The sequence below is a fragment of the Epinephelus moara genome, chromosome 22, assembly GCF_006386435.1.
Source record: "Epinephelus moara isolate mb chromosome 22, YSFRI_EMoa_1.0, whole genome shotgun sequence".
NCBI lineage: Eukaryota > Metazoa > Chordata > Actinopteri > Perciformes > Serranidae > Epinephelus > Epinephelus moara.
The window spans coordinates 31,898,293-31,911,981 of record NC_065527.1 but is presented as its reverse complement, the minus strand read 5'-3'; the positions used below and the strand labels follow the sequence as shown (position 1 = coordinate 31,911,981).

The 13,689-nt window shown below is 43.0% G+C and overlaps 1 protein-coding gene across 6 annotated transcripts in view; it reads left to right on the top strand.

Moving 5' to 3' along the window:
• The window catches only part of LOC126384325 (gastrula zinc finger protein XlCGF57.1-like), a 52,472-nt gene that overhangs the window by 11,720 nt on the left and 27,063 nt on the right, over nucleotides 1–13,689 (top strand). Inside the window, exons 1-2 of one of the 6 annotated variants that reach the window (XM_050035325.1) lie at nucleotides 1,316–2,252; nucleotides 7,668–9,925. The exons of 2 other annotated variants lie outside the window; for them this stretch is intronic. In XM_050035325.1, the coding sequence (XP_049891282.1) occupies nucleotides 2,063–2,252; nucleotides 7,668–8,734 (1,257 nt within the window). In that variant the 5' untranslated portion in view covers nucleotides 1,316–2,062 and the 3' untranslated portion in view covers nucleotides 8,735–9,925. Of the gene's footprint in view, nucleotides 1–1,315; nucleotides 2,253–7,667; nucleotides 9,926–13,689 lie in introns of those variants that run through there. 3 more of the 6 variants (XM_050035323.1, XR_007569256.1, XR_007569254.1) reach the window with 3 other exon arrangements.

Sequence of the window (13,689 nt, the reverse complement as noted above, 5' to 3'; positions counted from 1 at the left end):
TATATATATATATACACACACACACACACACATATGTATATATATATATACACACACACACACACACACACATATATGTGGATACTCAGTGAGATTCATTGCAGGAGTGGTCAACAGTACAGCTGAAGTAAAATCAAAAAATGTTAAAATTCAGCTCATTGTCAATGCAGCACACTCACAAACAGACTCAAATGGGAAAGTAGTTGAAGAATTAATGGATGAAAGGAATTTGGTATGTATGAATGATGGGAGAGGAACCAGGGTATACATAACTGCAGGTACTGAGTCTGAGCATTAGACATCACTTTAGTGTCTAGTCCCATGGCTGGAGTTAGTAACTGGGTAGTTTGGACAGAGTCAACTGTAGGTAGTGATCACTACCCAGTGTCATGCTTGGTAGGAGACAGAGTGGAAGCAAATGCAAATGTACAAATCTCAAAGTCGGTTTTGTAAAGGCAAAATGGGATTCGTTCTAGGAGTTAAGTGAAGAAACAATGACAAGAATTCACTTTTCTGTAGATATAGAGGAAATAAACAATCAGATAACCTCAGGAATTATTAGGGCAGCAGAGGGAGCTATTCCCAGGAGTAAAAATAAGATGAATAGGAAACCGGTTCCATGGTGGACAGAGGAATGTTGTCAGGCTGTTAGAAAGAGAAACAGAGAATTTAGACAACTTAAAAGAACCCATAACATACAACATTTAATCCAGTATAAGTGGGCACAGGCAGTAGTGAGAAGAACAATATGCCAGGCTATTTCAGGCACAGGCACTGAGAGTTTGCAGTGGGGCTTTTAAAACATCACCAGTACCTGCTTTACAGGTAGAGATGGGAGAGATGCCACTGGGATTGAGAAGGAAGCAACTGATGGTGAGTTACTGGGCAAATTTGCAGGGACACAGTGATTCTCACCCAACAAAAGAAGTTCTGCAGGAGTGCTGGGAGAATGGGAAGAATCAGAGGGAAAATTTTGGGCGGGTAGGAAATGATGTGGCAATTGAACTAGGAGACTTAGGAGTGAGGATAAGCCCCACAGTAGTGTATCCGGTGATACCGCCATGGTTGCTTATATGGTCAGATGTAGACTGGTATTTGTTAGAGCTTAAAAGAAAAGAAAAAGGTAAAATAGACTTGGTTAATGCTTTTAAATGTCATGTAATGGGAAAGTATAGTGATTGTATATGGGTATGTATGGATGGAGCTAAAGAACCAGAGACAGGAGTGACAGGATTTGGGGTGGCAGTACCAGCAAAAGCAGTTGGTATTAATAGAAGAACATGTAATGTGTTAGGGGTCTACACGGTGGAAATGTTGGCTGTGTTGATTGCTTTAAGATGGGTGGAAAAATCCAGACAAGACAAGATACTGATTTGCTCAGATTCTTTCTCAGTTCTAGCAAGCTTGAGATCATTTCATTCTAACAGCCGTCAAGGCGTGTTATCTATTGTCTGATCCACACTCCAGAGCAGTAGGTGGCGGTAATGCACCAAACGCTGGATGCCAACCACCGTAAAACAAAAAGGAGAAGAAGAAGAGGTGAAAGAGGTTTATCCTGGTGCCTTGTTATAGACCCTTTTGTCCCCCGCTATTCCTGCTGTTTCCGCACCTAGTTTATCTGATACCATCGGAGTGAATCACCAGTGCCCGTATGTTTGGATAAACTTGTCTAAGTGGACTTTTTGTAAGTTTTCAGGACGGTTCACGGCAGACTCCGTTAGCTAAATATGCTAACTGAAGCTAGCCTAGCGTGCTAGCTGGAATTAGACGGAGATAGAACTCGGTCACACAGCTCTAGTCACAGTGAATATTCAATAGAGACCAAATTGTATTTTTGTGGACCCACAATGTCTAGATAAACCTGTCTGAATGGAGTCTGTACGGTCCTTTCTAATTTAAAACGCCCAGATCATCCTTCGGTGTCGTACGAAGCTAATGAAGTTAGCTTGCTCTCTGGAAGTAGACGGAGGCGGCGGTATCCAGTAACGCGGCGCACATCAGAGTGAACAAACCGTCTTTAAAGGAGTGTGTCTGGAGGAAAAGTTGCTGTGATTTACTAAAAATGTCTAAAGTTCAAATGCTGAGAGCTTTTGTCAACCAGCGACTAACTGCGGCTGCTGAAGAGATCTTTGAGCTGTTTGAAACAACGATAGCAGAGTACGAGGAGAAACTTGAGTTCAGTTCAAAAGAGAATCACCGACAACGGAAACTACTGGACGCTGTTTACAACCCTGTCCGGTTACACAGAGCAGGTTTGTACAATTTCGTTGTTTTTATTATCACTAAAACGGCTGGGAAACCAGTTAATATAAGTAAAGACGCTAATAATACGCTAATAATACTGTGTTCCGACAGCTTTAATTACTCCATGCATCCCCAGATGTGGCGATTTTGAATTTGAATGTTTGCGGGGTTTGTACAAGGTCCTTAAGCTTAGTGCTTAAATTTTGAGGAAGAAACATCAATTACAGGAATAACTTGAAAATAGCTAAATTTTAACAGAGTGTGTTTAAAAAGTCTTTGAACTACAATGAAACTCAATGCTGCCATATGTTGTGACTAAAGTTTTGGTCATCAGGTCATTTTAATCAAATTGCTGAGATTGCTGACCTTGCCTACTGCAGTACACGCTCTCTCTACTTTCTAGCATTTATGATGTCCTGCCTGACATTGTAGTTTATTTTTTACTACACTCAACTTTTAAAACCCCAATGAAACCAATAGGCCTATGCTGGCATGGCCAAATTTTACATGGCTTAAGTTAAGGCCTGTGTTGTGTCGAAGATTGGTTCCCCTTTGATGTGTTTCCCCTCCACCTAAACCTGAACCAAACCTGTAGTCTTAAAGTCCCAGACAAACCAAATTGATGTCCAAGAACTAGCGGTAAAGAAGACTGACTATTGCATCACCTCACATTGTCGGTGTCTTGGTCAAAAGGTTGCATGAACACACCACAAAGACTACAGTAAGTAAGTATACAACTCTATTGGTTGAGTCAAAGTATAGATACTCCTGGTTACATATTACTCCAAGACAAGTGCAGGTTGCTGAGTCAAATCATTACTTGAGTTGAAGTACTGAAGTATTTTCCTTTTTAAAAAAACAATTTAAGTACCTTTTTTTTAATCTCAGTGTATTGTTGTGTATTGTCACGATACACTTGCAGAACCTAATGACTCAAACAACCCACTGAATGCACTGACTTGCCTCTAGAACCAAGTCATAATTTGTAAGCAACGTTGACTCAACCTCTATTACACAGCATTGGCACACATGTGAAACAGCTTGAACCCCCAGCAGTTCTCCACCCCTGCTAAACACAGCCTGAGACAAGCCCTGCTTTCCCTTCTTTTGGCGTCTAATGGTTCCCCAGAAGTTCATTGAGGCCAACTGAAAGTCCTTCTCCATAGCCCCCCTGAACTTCTCCCACACCTGGGTTTTTGCTTTGGACGCTGCCACAGCTGCAGCCTTTCTGGCCAGTCGGCCATTCTACTGCTTTAGAAGACCCCTGGGTCAACCAAGCCTGAAAGGCCTCCTTCAGCCTCATGGCTTCCTTCTCTTAGGTTCTTAGGTTGCTGCCACAACAGGCACTAACGACTTTCTGACCACAACTTTCAGCAGCTGCTTCTAAAATGGAGGCTTTGAACGTGGCCCACTCAGATTCCATGCCCCCACTCTCCCCCGGGATGCATGAAAAATTCTTCCAGAGGTGAGATTAGATCTGATGATTCGAAAAAACCCTCTTGGTTCAGCTGGAAAATGCATCATCAAAAATCTATAAGTAGGGCTGTTTTCCTGAGCTCATACAGTTGACTTTATAGAGATATGTGGTTCTTACAGGACAGCAACACTACAAACATATGATGATCTTAAAGAATATTATGCATTGCTGTAGAATAAAATATATTTAACATCTGTATTTTATTATATAGTGGACATGTGGCTGTGTGGCTATGTTTAGGCACAAAACCCACTTTTGTCATGGTTAAGAGATGATAGTATTTTGCCTTAAAAATTCCGGTTTTAGTGCCACAATCTCGGCTGGAAAGTCTGCAGTCTCTCGCTAAAAAACAATCACCTTTATTTGTTGGTCTCATACTATTGTCTGCAGCCTGACAGCTGCCTCGCCTAGCTATCACGCCATCCAACATCCCCTCTACCTCTTGATGACAAAGTCAGCTCATGCAAATGAGATAATAACGTAATTTTAGAAATGTTGATATGAAATGTACATATATATATGGTTTGCAGAAACTTACAATGCCAACATTTATTCTGGGGAGTGGGCTCAATATAAAGGAGTTAAGATTTGCACAAAATTTAAGTCCCTGTATGCAACATTCAGAAAATTAGCACCAAACGGCTATTTGCTATGTAAAGATACAGTGGAGCAATAGCATCCTGAGCAGAGAATGAAGTCATGCTACCTCTGTTTGTGTTAAAATTCAGGCTTCTCTATGGATTGTTGTGGCAAGCTGGTCCATCTGCGAGTGCATGTTAGTGCATGTGTGAATCCCACTGGCTAGCTCATATGGAGCTACGGCTGATATAGGGATGGCATCGTCACGAAAGTGTAGCACCCACCATCTGGTTCCCCCCCAGGTTAACACCATCAGCTCTGTCAGCACTGTTGATGTTGTGTAGTGCTGTTTAAGGTGGAGGTACGGGTAGTGGCTAGCTGCCGACTCAGCCCCTTCCACAAAGAGAACCATGTTCAGACAACTTGTATACTCTGAATTTCACATAGTGCCCTTTAAAATGTCCTAAAACTGGTGTCCTACTACTGTCCTGTCTTGTTTGAACTATGCTACAGTGCCCCCAAGATTTCCGGTGGTACTGCTCCAGTTCAGCTATATTCATAAGCTGAATTCATAAGACACATGCACAAGAGATGAACAACATGAATACAGAGTACACACAGAAGGCTCCCTCCGTGTTTATATTAGTATCTAACATTGAGCATAAATGAGCGATAACACTGTATGCTCATATTCTGAGGTTTACGTTTAAGACTTAGATGGTTCATAGGGGCCATTAAAAATGACTGACATTTATTTTCAGTTCAAACAAACAGACTTACCATCTGCTGCCATTAATTACTGACTAATATTGCCTTATGTTGTAATTGCCAGTGAGCAATGGCAGCGCGTATTTTCAAAGTGAAATGGCGGAGTCAAATGTCTGTTTTAATTAGTGTTACAATAATGTTAGGTACATGCCGCTATGTCGATTCAATTAAATTTAATGTTACAATCGTAGCATGGGTTAATGTCCGGAGCTTGAGTTATTAGCGGCTCGGTCCCAGCAATGGGTCAGGCGTTTCAGTTGTGTTAGGTGTGTAGCCCGGCAGCCCAGCTAACATTTGCAATAAGCATTGTAAAATGTAGCCCGGCAGGCAGCCTGGCTGCTGTGTTTAGCTATTCCCCTGCCTACTTCAATGATGATGGTACCTGTAATAAATGTAATATATTTGCAGAGATGGAGGCGAGGCTCAGTGGTTGAAGCGCTCCATAGCTGTAAGTTACTCCAGTAGCCGTAGTAGCTCTAGTGCTAACTCCAGGAGCTAACGCTAACGTCCCTACTCTACGTGAGCCGGAACCATGAGCCGCGGGCTCACGGGCTCACAGAGAAGAGTAGGAACGTTAGCGTGGCAGCCGACTAGTGCTAACACTAACGTCCCTACTCTTCTCCGTGAGCCTGGCGGGCTCGTGGGCTCACGGCTCTGGCTCACGGAGAAGAGTAGGGACGTTAGTGTGGCAGCCGACTAGTGCTAACGCTAACAGGAAAGCAGGGAAATAGCTAAACACAGCAGAGACTGAGAGTGAGTGAAAGACATCGCTAACTGCTAAACTAAGCCAAACTAAGTTGGCTGTTTAGGTTTTATTTCCTCGCCCCTGTGGCGAGTGAATCTGCCTGTAGTGAAACCGGGGCTAACCGGTGCTTCCTCCTCAGGCTCCACTTCACTCAGCTGCCAGCACAGCCAGTTAGCCTCCGCTAGCTTCCCAGCTAACGTTAGCCCCGGCTCTCCGTTTGGATCCAACCATAGCACCGAGCCCTGGTTTGTTATTCAGGTTAATGTGGGAAGAAGCAGCGGGTATATCGGGCAGCTGAGTGAAGCGGAGCCCGCGGAAGAAACACCGGGACCGTCTGGATGTAATAGTCCGTGGAGATGCTGCGGTGCTCGGCTGCACAGATGAGGCGAGTGGGGTGGGGGGTGGAGAGCAGAGGTAGAGGGAGGAGTGGCTCATGACACACTTTGTTTTGGTCTACAGGCAGTGCACAACAGCAAACCTAGCGATGAAACGATTTCGCTTTTTGCCCCTTTAATGATGTAGAGTATCTGGTTTGTAACACAATGGCCATGAGTGCCTATATAATGGAACCTTATTATTCCAGTGTGAATAAATGCAAAACAAATTTTAGAGTAATTTTCTCTGTCAGACCTAAACCTGGAAGGGAACGTATGTATGTGCATTTGTACCTGTCTGTCCACAGCTAATCTTGCATAGTACTGGACCATTCAGCCTAATATTTTGTGGGGACATCTAGTACTGAATAGTCAAGAACTTCTTGCGGTTTTGGTGATTCACAGTTGGTGTAACACCTGTTTTATAGACAATTTTATACCATTTTCTTAACTAGCCACTGAGGGCCACAAGTTCTCAGAAAACGACGTAGCAAAAGCATAGAGTACAAGGCATTTTTCTAGGCTAAAAACAAGAAGTGTCACTGTCTGTTTTGATTCACTAAAATTAGGTCGGACATGGTATAAAAGCAAAGCCTGGTTTTTATGTCTTTGCTGCCATTTTGACTGTAACAGAGCTGGGAGGGAAAATTCCACCAGCCCCAGCTGCACCCTGTTTACTGCCCAGAGTCGAAGCTGGAACACGGACACCTGACAGAGATCTGCACTCTACTGCTTTCTTGTTTAGCACTGAATCAATTAGGCGTTTAATAATATAGTCAACTGATGGGAAATATTTGGCAGCTTGATAGTAAACTAATTGTTTAAGTTATTTCATCAAGGAAAAATCCCATATATTATCTGGTTGCAGCTTCTCAAATGTGAGGATTTGTGGCTTTCCTTTATGGCTAACAGAATATCTTTGGGTTTTGGATCATTGACTGAACCAAAAACAAAAAAACACAATTTGAAGCAAGGCCCAGGGCTATGTGAGATTGTTTTTGTTAGCTTTACAAATTACCCTAAACGATTACTTGATTGTTTGGAAAAAATAATCGGCACATAAAAAGATAATAAAAATAGTTGTGCCCTAGAATGATTCAAAGGCATAGTTTGTTGTGTTGAAAAGAAAAGTGGCACGATTTCTCACTTTTGACATAAATACATTTGATTATATGTAGATATTTGTTCGTAAGTGTGAAAAGTGTGTAAAGAGATGGCCTTCATTACATGGTGGATCAGTTTGTAAATGCACAGTCAGTATGATTAATCTTAGTTCTTTTAACTTTTTCTTAATTGTCCCCTAAATGAAACTTTGTCAGATAGCTGTTTGTCACTTAGCAGTTTGTAGTATCCAAATATGTTATACAAAATGTGAAGCATTTTTCTGGACAATAAGAAAGAAGTGGTGTCCATGGTTTCAGTGTTAACATGAAATAGCAGTTTTCTAATGAGGGTGTATGTATCACAATATTCTCCACAGAGGTCCAGCAGCCGTTGTTGGTTAAAGAAGAGGTTCCTCCTGAGCAGCAAGAGTGGAGCTCCAGTCTGGACCAGGATGAACCAGAGCCCCCACACATTAAAGAAGAACAGGAGGAACTCTGGAGCAGTCGGGAGGGAGAGCAGCTTCAAGGGCTGGAGGAGGCTGAAATAGAGTTCACAGTCACTCCTGTCCCTGTGAAGAGTGAAGAAGAAGACGAAGAGAAAGCTCAGTCCTCACAGCTTCATCAAAGACAAACTGAACAGATGGAAACAGGAGCTGATGGAGAGGACTGTGGAGGACCAGATCCAGCCAGGAACTCAGATCCAGATAGTCCTTTACAACCAGATACTGATGACAAGACTTCACACTCTGAAACTGAGACTGATGACAGTAGAGACTGGGAGGACACTCAGAAACCTCAGTCAGGTTTAAACTCTCTGCAAAGCAATGACGCTCATGTACCTGAGAAACCATTTATTTGCTCGGTTTGTGGTGAAAGATTCACACACCATCGTAACCTAAGACGACACTCAAGAGTCCACACAGGGGAAAAACCATTTAGTTGCTCAATTTGTGGTACAAGATTTGCACAGAAGGCAGATCTTAGTCGACACTTGACTATTCACTCAGGGGAGAAACCATATAGTTGTTCAGTTTGTAGCCTAAGATTCACGGACTATGGAAATCGTAGACGACACATGAGAATCCACTCAGGGGAGAAACCGTTTAGCTGTTCAGTTTGTGGGAAAACATTTGCACATAGGGGAGATTTGAGAAGACATTTCATAGTCCACACAGGGGAGAGACCATTTAGTTGTTCAATTTGTGTTAAAAGATTTGCACACAAGGGAGATTTGAGACGACACTTGACTGTTCACACAGGGGAGAAACCATTTAGCTGCTCAGTGTGTGGGAAAAGATTCAATCAAAAGGTAACTCTGAGACGACACTTGACTGTCCACACGGGGGAGAAACCATTTAGTTGCAGTGTTTGCGACAAAAAATTCACTCGGCCCTGTTATCTGAGAAACCACAAGTGTGTTGGCGAGAGCAGCAGTCATAAGTGAAGTTGCAGAGATGCTTGTTAAGCCTTTTTTGTCAGCAGAAATTAAGTACTGAGGAGAAGACTTTGTTCAATACTGATCAGCCAAATTTAGTTAGAATTGAAGCTTAAAGCTATAGTTGGTAATCCTGTTCAGAAACACTTTTTGTTACACTGGGTGAAATGGTCCTTCCATCCTGAGAGTAGTCAGTACATAATGTGTTTAGAAAAAGGAACAAAAAAAAAATCCAACCTCTGTGGCAGCTGCAGGCCTGTAAAAACTCTGACTAATCCCTGCCTCTCGTGCGAGTGGAAAGAACCAATCAGATGCCTTCGTGTCTTGTTCTTATATATCGTTCTTAGTCTGGGGCCGTTTAGTGGCCGTTTTGGTAAGGAACCGGAGCCAGGGCGAGAGAGACAGGATCCGGAATTCGATGGATGCGTCTTTCCCTCAAAATAAAAGCACCAAGCTAATAAAAATGCGGTGAAACTTTATAATTTACAGAATTTAATTTACAAGAAAAGCCCCAAGCCATTAAGTTAACCTTTTTCTTTTGTTGTAAATCGATGATGTGCCAAAATTTAAAGTTTTACTTTGGTGAATTTGGTGAATTCCGGATCCGCTCTCTAGACCGGAACCAGAATCCAAACAAATTCAGAGTGAATGGAAACCAGGCTCTTCCCCGTACGTGAAGAGCCTGGTGACGCGAGGCTATATCGCTCTGGTCCTGTCCACACCCCCCTCTGTCCCTCCCTCCTCCCTGCATGCAGTCATCACGTGTCACCTTTGCCGGAAATATTCAGCACACTCCTCAGCAGAAATACCGAGTTAGCAGAATAAGTTTGCTGAACAATGGCAGAGAAAATGCGGCCAAAAGTACCACTTCCAGCGTTACTTGTAACGGCTCGCCCCCGCTAAACAGGCTAAGAAAAGAAAGTCGGAGGCAGAAAAGGCTGCGACGGAAAAGGCTTTGGATAAAGCGAGAGGACAAACCAGAGTCAACATCGGTGCAGCTTTTGAATGGTGGAGACAACTGAGGGAGCTGAAGGGCCTGAAAAGTGATGCAGAGGTTGCTGTCTTTCTGTTGGACAGGTAATTATTTGTTTTGCTTCGGGGGGATTAGTTATTTTCATGAAATATGTTACGTTAGCCAACTTAGCTACTTTTGTAGCTCGTATCAGCCCAATGCTAACATTAGCTTCTCTGTCGGTGTACTGCAGGGCCCAATGCTAACATTAGCTTCTCTGTCGGTGTACTGCAGGATGCGCGTTCAAGTTTGTGGGGGCATGGCTTTGGACGGAGCACTGACGGGAGGGGGAGGAGGGTGGTGGAGCTTAGAGGAGGTGCCACTTTCAAATCTTGCTAGCTCTCCAACATTACCAACTATAGCTTTAAGGTGCTGACACACCAAACCGTCATCAAAGAACTAGCGGCGACGAAAGCCAACTGTTGCATCGCCTCATGTCGCCCTGTGTCAGTTGCATTTGAACACACTACACGGACTACATCCGACGGCCAAGTGGCACGTACGTTCTGCGCCTGTGTGAGAGAGAGCGGAGTGACTGGTACATCCTGTCAGCCGAGGGGTTTCCTATCTGTGCAGCAGAACAACGCAGCATCTCCACGGACTATTACATTCAGACGGTCCCGGTGTTTCCTCCGCAGGCTCCACTTCACTCAGCTGCCCGATAAACCCGCTGCTTCTTTCCACTTTAACATGAATAACAAACCAGGGCTCGGTGCTCCGGTTGGATCCAATCGAAGAGCCGGGGCTAGCTTAGAGACTAGTGGAGGCTAACTGGCTGTCCTTCCCTCCGGACATGCTGCGGCTAACACCCCGCTAGCTGCTCCTAGCCAGCCCCGGCTCTCCGTTTGGATTCTGACTGAGAGCCGGGGCTAGCTGGGAAGCTAGCAGAGGCTAACTGGCTGTGCTTCCCTCCGGTCATGCTACGGCTAACGCTCCGCTAGCCACTCCCAGCTAGCTCCGGTTTGTCATCCAGGTTAAAGAGGGAAGAAGCAGCGGGTCTGTGGGCAGCTGAGTGAAGTGGAGCCTGAGGAGGAAGCACCGGTCAGCCCCGGTTTCACAACAGGCAGATTCACTCGATACAGGGGCGAGAAAATAAAACCTGAACAGCCAATCAGAGTGATCTCTCTAACCAACTAGCTCCGCCGCTGATTCAACATGCTCAATCGGCTGAAAAGCCGCCGACGCCAAAGCGCTGACGGTGTGGGACACACCGCAAAAACTAGGCCAACAGACTTTAACAGACAGCCCGACTTTGGTCGACAGCCGACCGTCGACTTGGTGTGTCAGGGCCTAAATACAGACTTAATGGAGCCCAGAGTTCTCTGGCAATGTTTTAAAATTCCGGCGTAGGGCCTTTTAGATTAAAAAATAGATCAGATAGACAAATGATTATCTGTAGATTAGGGGTGCCGTGAAATTTCAGTATTGATGATAACCTTTTTTTTTTTCTTTTTTTTTTATTAAACATTTATGTCATGTAATTAAGACACATAATAATATTGTGTAAATAATCCAGCATCTCCTAAATTATTTCTGTTCCTTTCCCATTCTGGCTGTCTCCCTCCCACAACACCATCTGGTTGCCTTTTCACTATCCATAAAGTGTAATTGCTCTTAGAGTTATTTTTTTCAGTTATGGTAACAGACTCACTCCTCACCTACCTGCATTTGTATTCTGAGTGTAATTCATTTGATAGAAAATGAGACAAAATGCACAATAAACAAATATAAAGATGCACTTGACTGAAAGTGTTCATTTTTTCTTAAATTTTCTATAGATGTTATTGTTATGATGAACTCCACAATGTGAAAATCTGATATTGTGCCATCCCTAATGTAGATAATTATATGTCTGTTGAAAACACTCAAGCGTAATTTCTTGTTGTGTAGCAATAACATGGCTGTATGTGTATGTATACAGCCATTAAGGACCCTGTATTTTTTACCAATAAAGTAGTCCAAAAATAAAAACCTTTTACACAATGTGGCTTAGCGAAATTCAGCTCAGCAATGCACAAGCGCGTTGCCATGAAAAAGCACTGCAGTGAATATTAAATTTGTTTTCATATCACCGTTGTGATCTTTTGGACTGATTTGACATTCTTTTGACAACAGTATTATGCAATCCAGAACAAAGAAACAGGCATTGAAAAGTTTGTACCTTTTAAGTTAACATGAAGACTTGCATGTAGGAATGATTGGAGTTGGTGTCAGCAACTCTGTTTACACAGAGGTGGCGCTAAGGGCCGCTACAAAGTCCTGTCTTTTTGCTGCCTTTGCATTTTTACAAAGAACCAAATTACTGCAGTATCACGACACTCCAGTGTGGGATTATAGGCCATATTATAGACCAGGGGTATTCAACTAAAATTCAAAGAGGTCCAGTTAGAGAAAATTTCCTTACGCAAAGGTCCGGAACATCATAATGTCTAACTTGTGATATGATTTAGTGTGATAAATGCTGACATAGTGTAGTAGTTGTATCAATGTCTGCATGTAATCAACATCTGACTGTCAAATCAAATAAAGAAAGTACGAATCAAAAACATTTCAACAATATTATTGTCACTTAACACTAAACTATTCAGATATGCATTTAAAAATAAAATGGAGAAAATAAATGAAATATTTTTTGAAAAATTGTGCATCTTGAAATAAAGTGCCTAATTTTAGAAAAAATAAAATAGCTTGAATTTTCCTTTTTGTTTGTTAAATGTTTCACATCTTGACTTAACAGTCTCAACCAATTTTACAATAAATAAATAACAACTGAACACTTTTACAGTTTCTCTTTATTTCCCTCTTTTCCCACTCCCTACTTTTTGTTGTTCAGTGAGAGAACTGAGTTTGAGCTTGTCCTCCCAGGATTTTAAATCTGGACTGGAATGGTGTCAGGGCCATTCTCATACACATGTACAGGTACCCATTGGTGAGCCTGGAACGATATTTAGTTTTTATTATGTTCATTGTGGAGAAAGCTGCCTTGCAGCTGTATGTGGACCCAAACATGGTCAAGATGTACAGGGCTACTTTCCTCAGACCTGGGAAAGCTTCCTCTGTGTTCCTCTCTGTCCCTCGCTCACTCGCCTCTTCCTCTCCGTCTTCTCTCCCTGTATCGCTTTCTTTCTTTTTCTGTATTACTATCTTACTGTTTTTCTATCATCTTTCCGCGTATCACTCGCCTCTCACCTCTCACATCTGACTGTATACAGAGTCGCAATGTTAATCACCTCACCTTGATTGCAGAGATTTGTTTGGCTGGGTGGCATCATGTGGAATGGCTTAACTCGCATGCAATCGGTCTGTGCGTTTCCTGATCAGCTAAACCGATGCCGTAAAGACTAGAAAAGCTGCGCTGGTTAAAATAGAAGCGTTCCATCAAAATTTAAAATCCCATAATAATTTAGTGGTTATACAGTAGGTCCGGGTCCGTGTAGGACGGTGTCTGGGTCCGGGCTTGGACCACGGTCCGCCTGTTAGTGACCAAGGGCCTAAATGCTGAACTCGAGGCTTCAAAACGGAGGGTCCACAAACCAATGGGTGATGTCACAATATTTTTACTGTCTACCATTTTGTACCACCATGAAGTAGGCAATCTCTAAAATCTACCGTTGGGGGGATTCTTGTGTGTGTACATGGAAATTTCTTTTCATGAACTCCCCTTTCTCCATTCTTTCTCCTAACCCCCAAACACATTTCGGGCACAGAAATTTTCCGTGCTTTAACGGACAACTTCGGTATTTTTCAACCTGGGCTCTATTTCCCCATGTGTATGTGTGCGTATGATTCATGGGTACCACTCGTTCCAAAATTGGTTCAGTATTGAGCCGCGAAACAAGCTAAAACGGTAATGGGGGCAAATGCGTCCCATATAAAAGTGCTTTTTTTCGCCACTGACCGGTTCAGATCGCCAGTGCTATCTCTGTAGATAGCATATTGTAGCGGCCCTGGG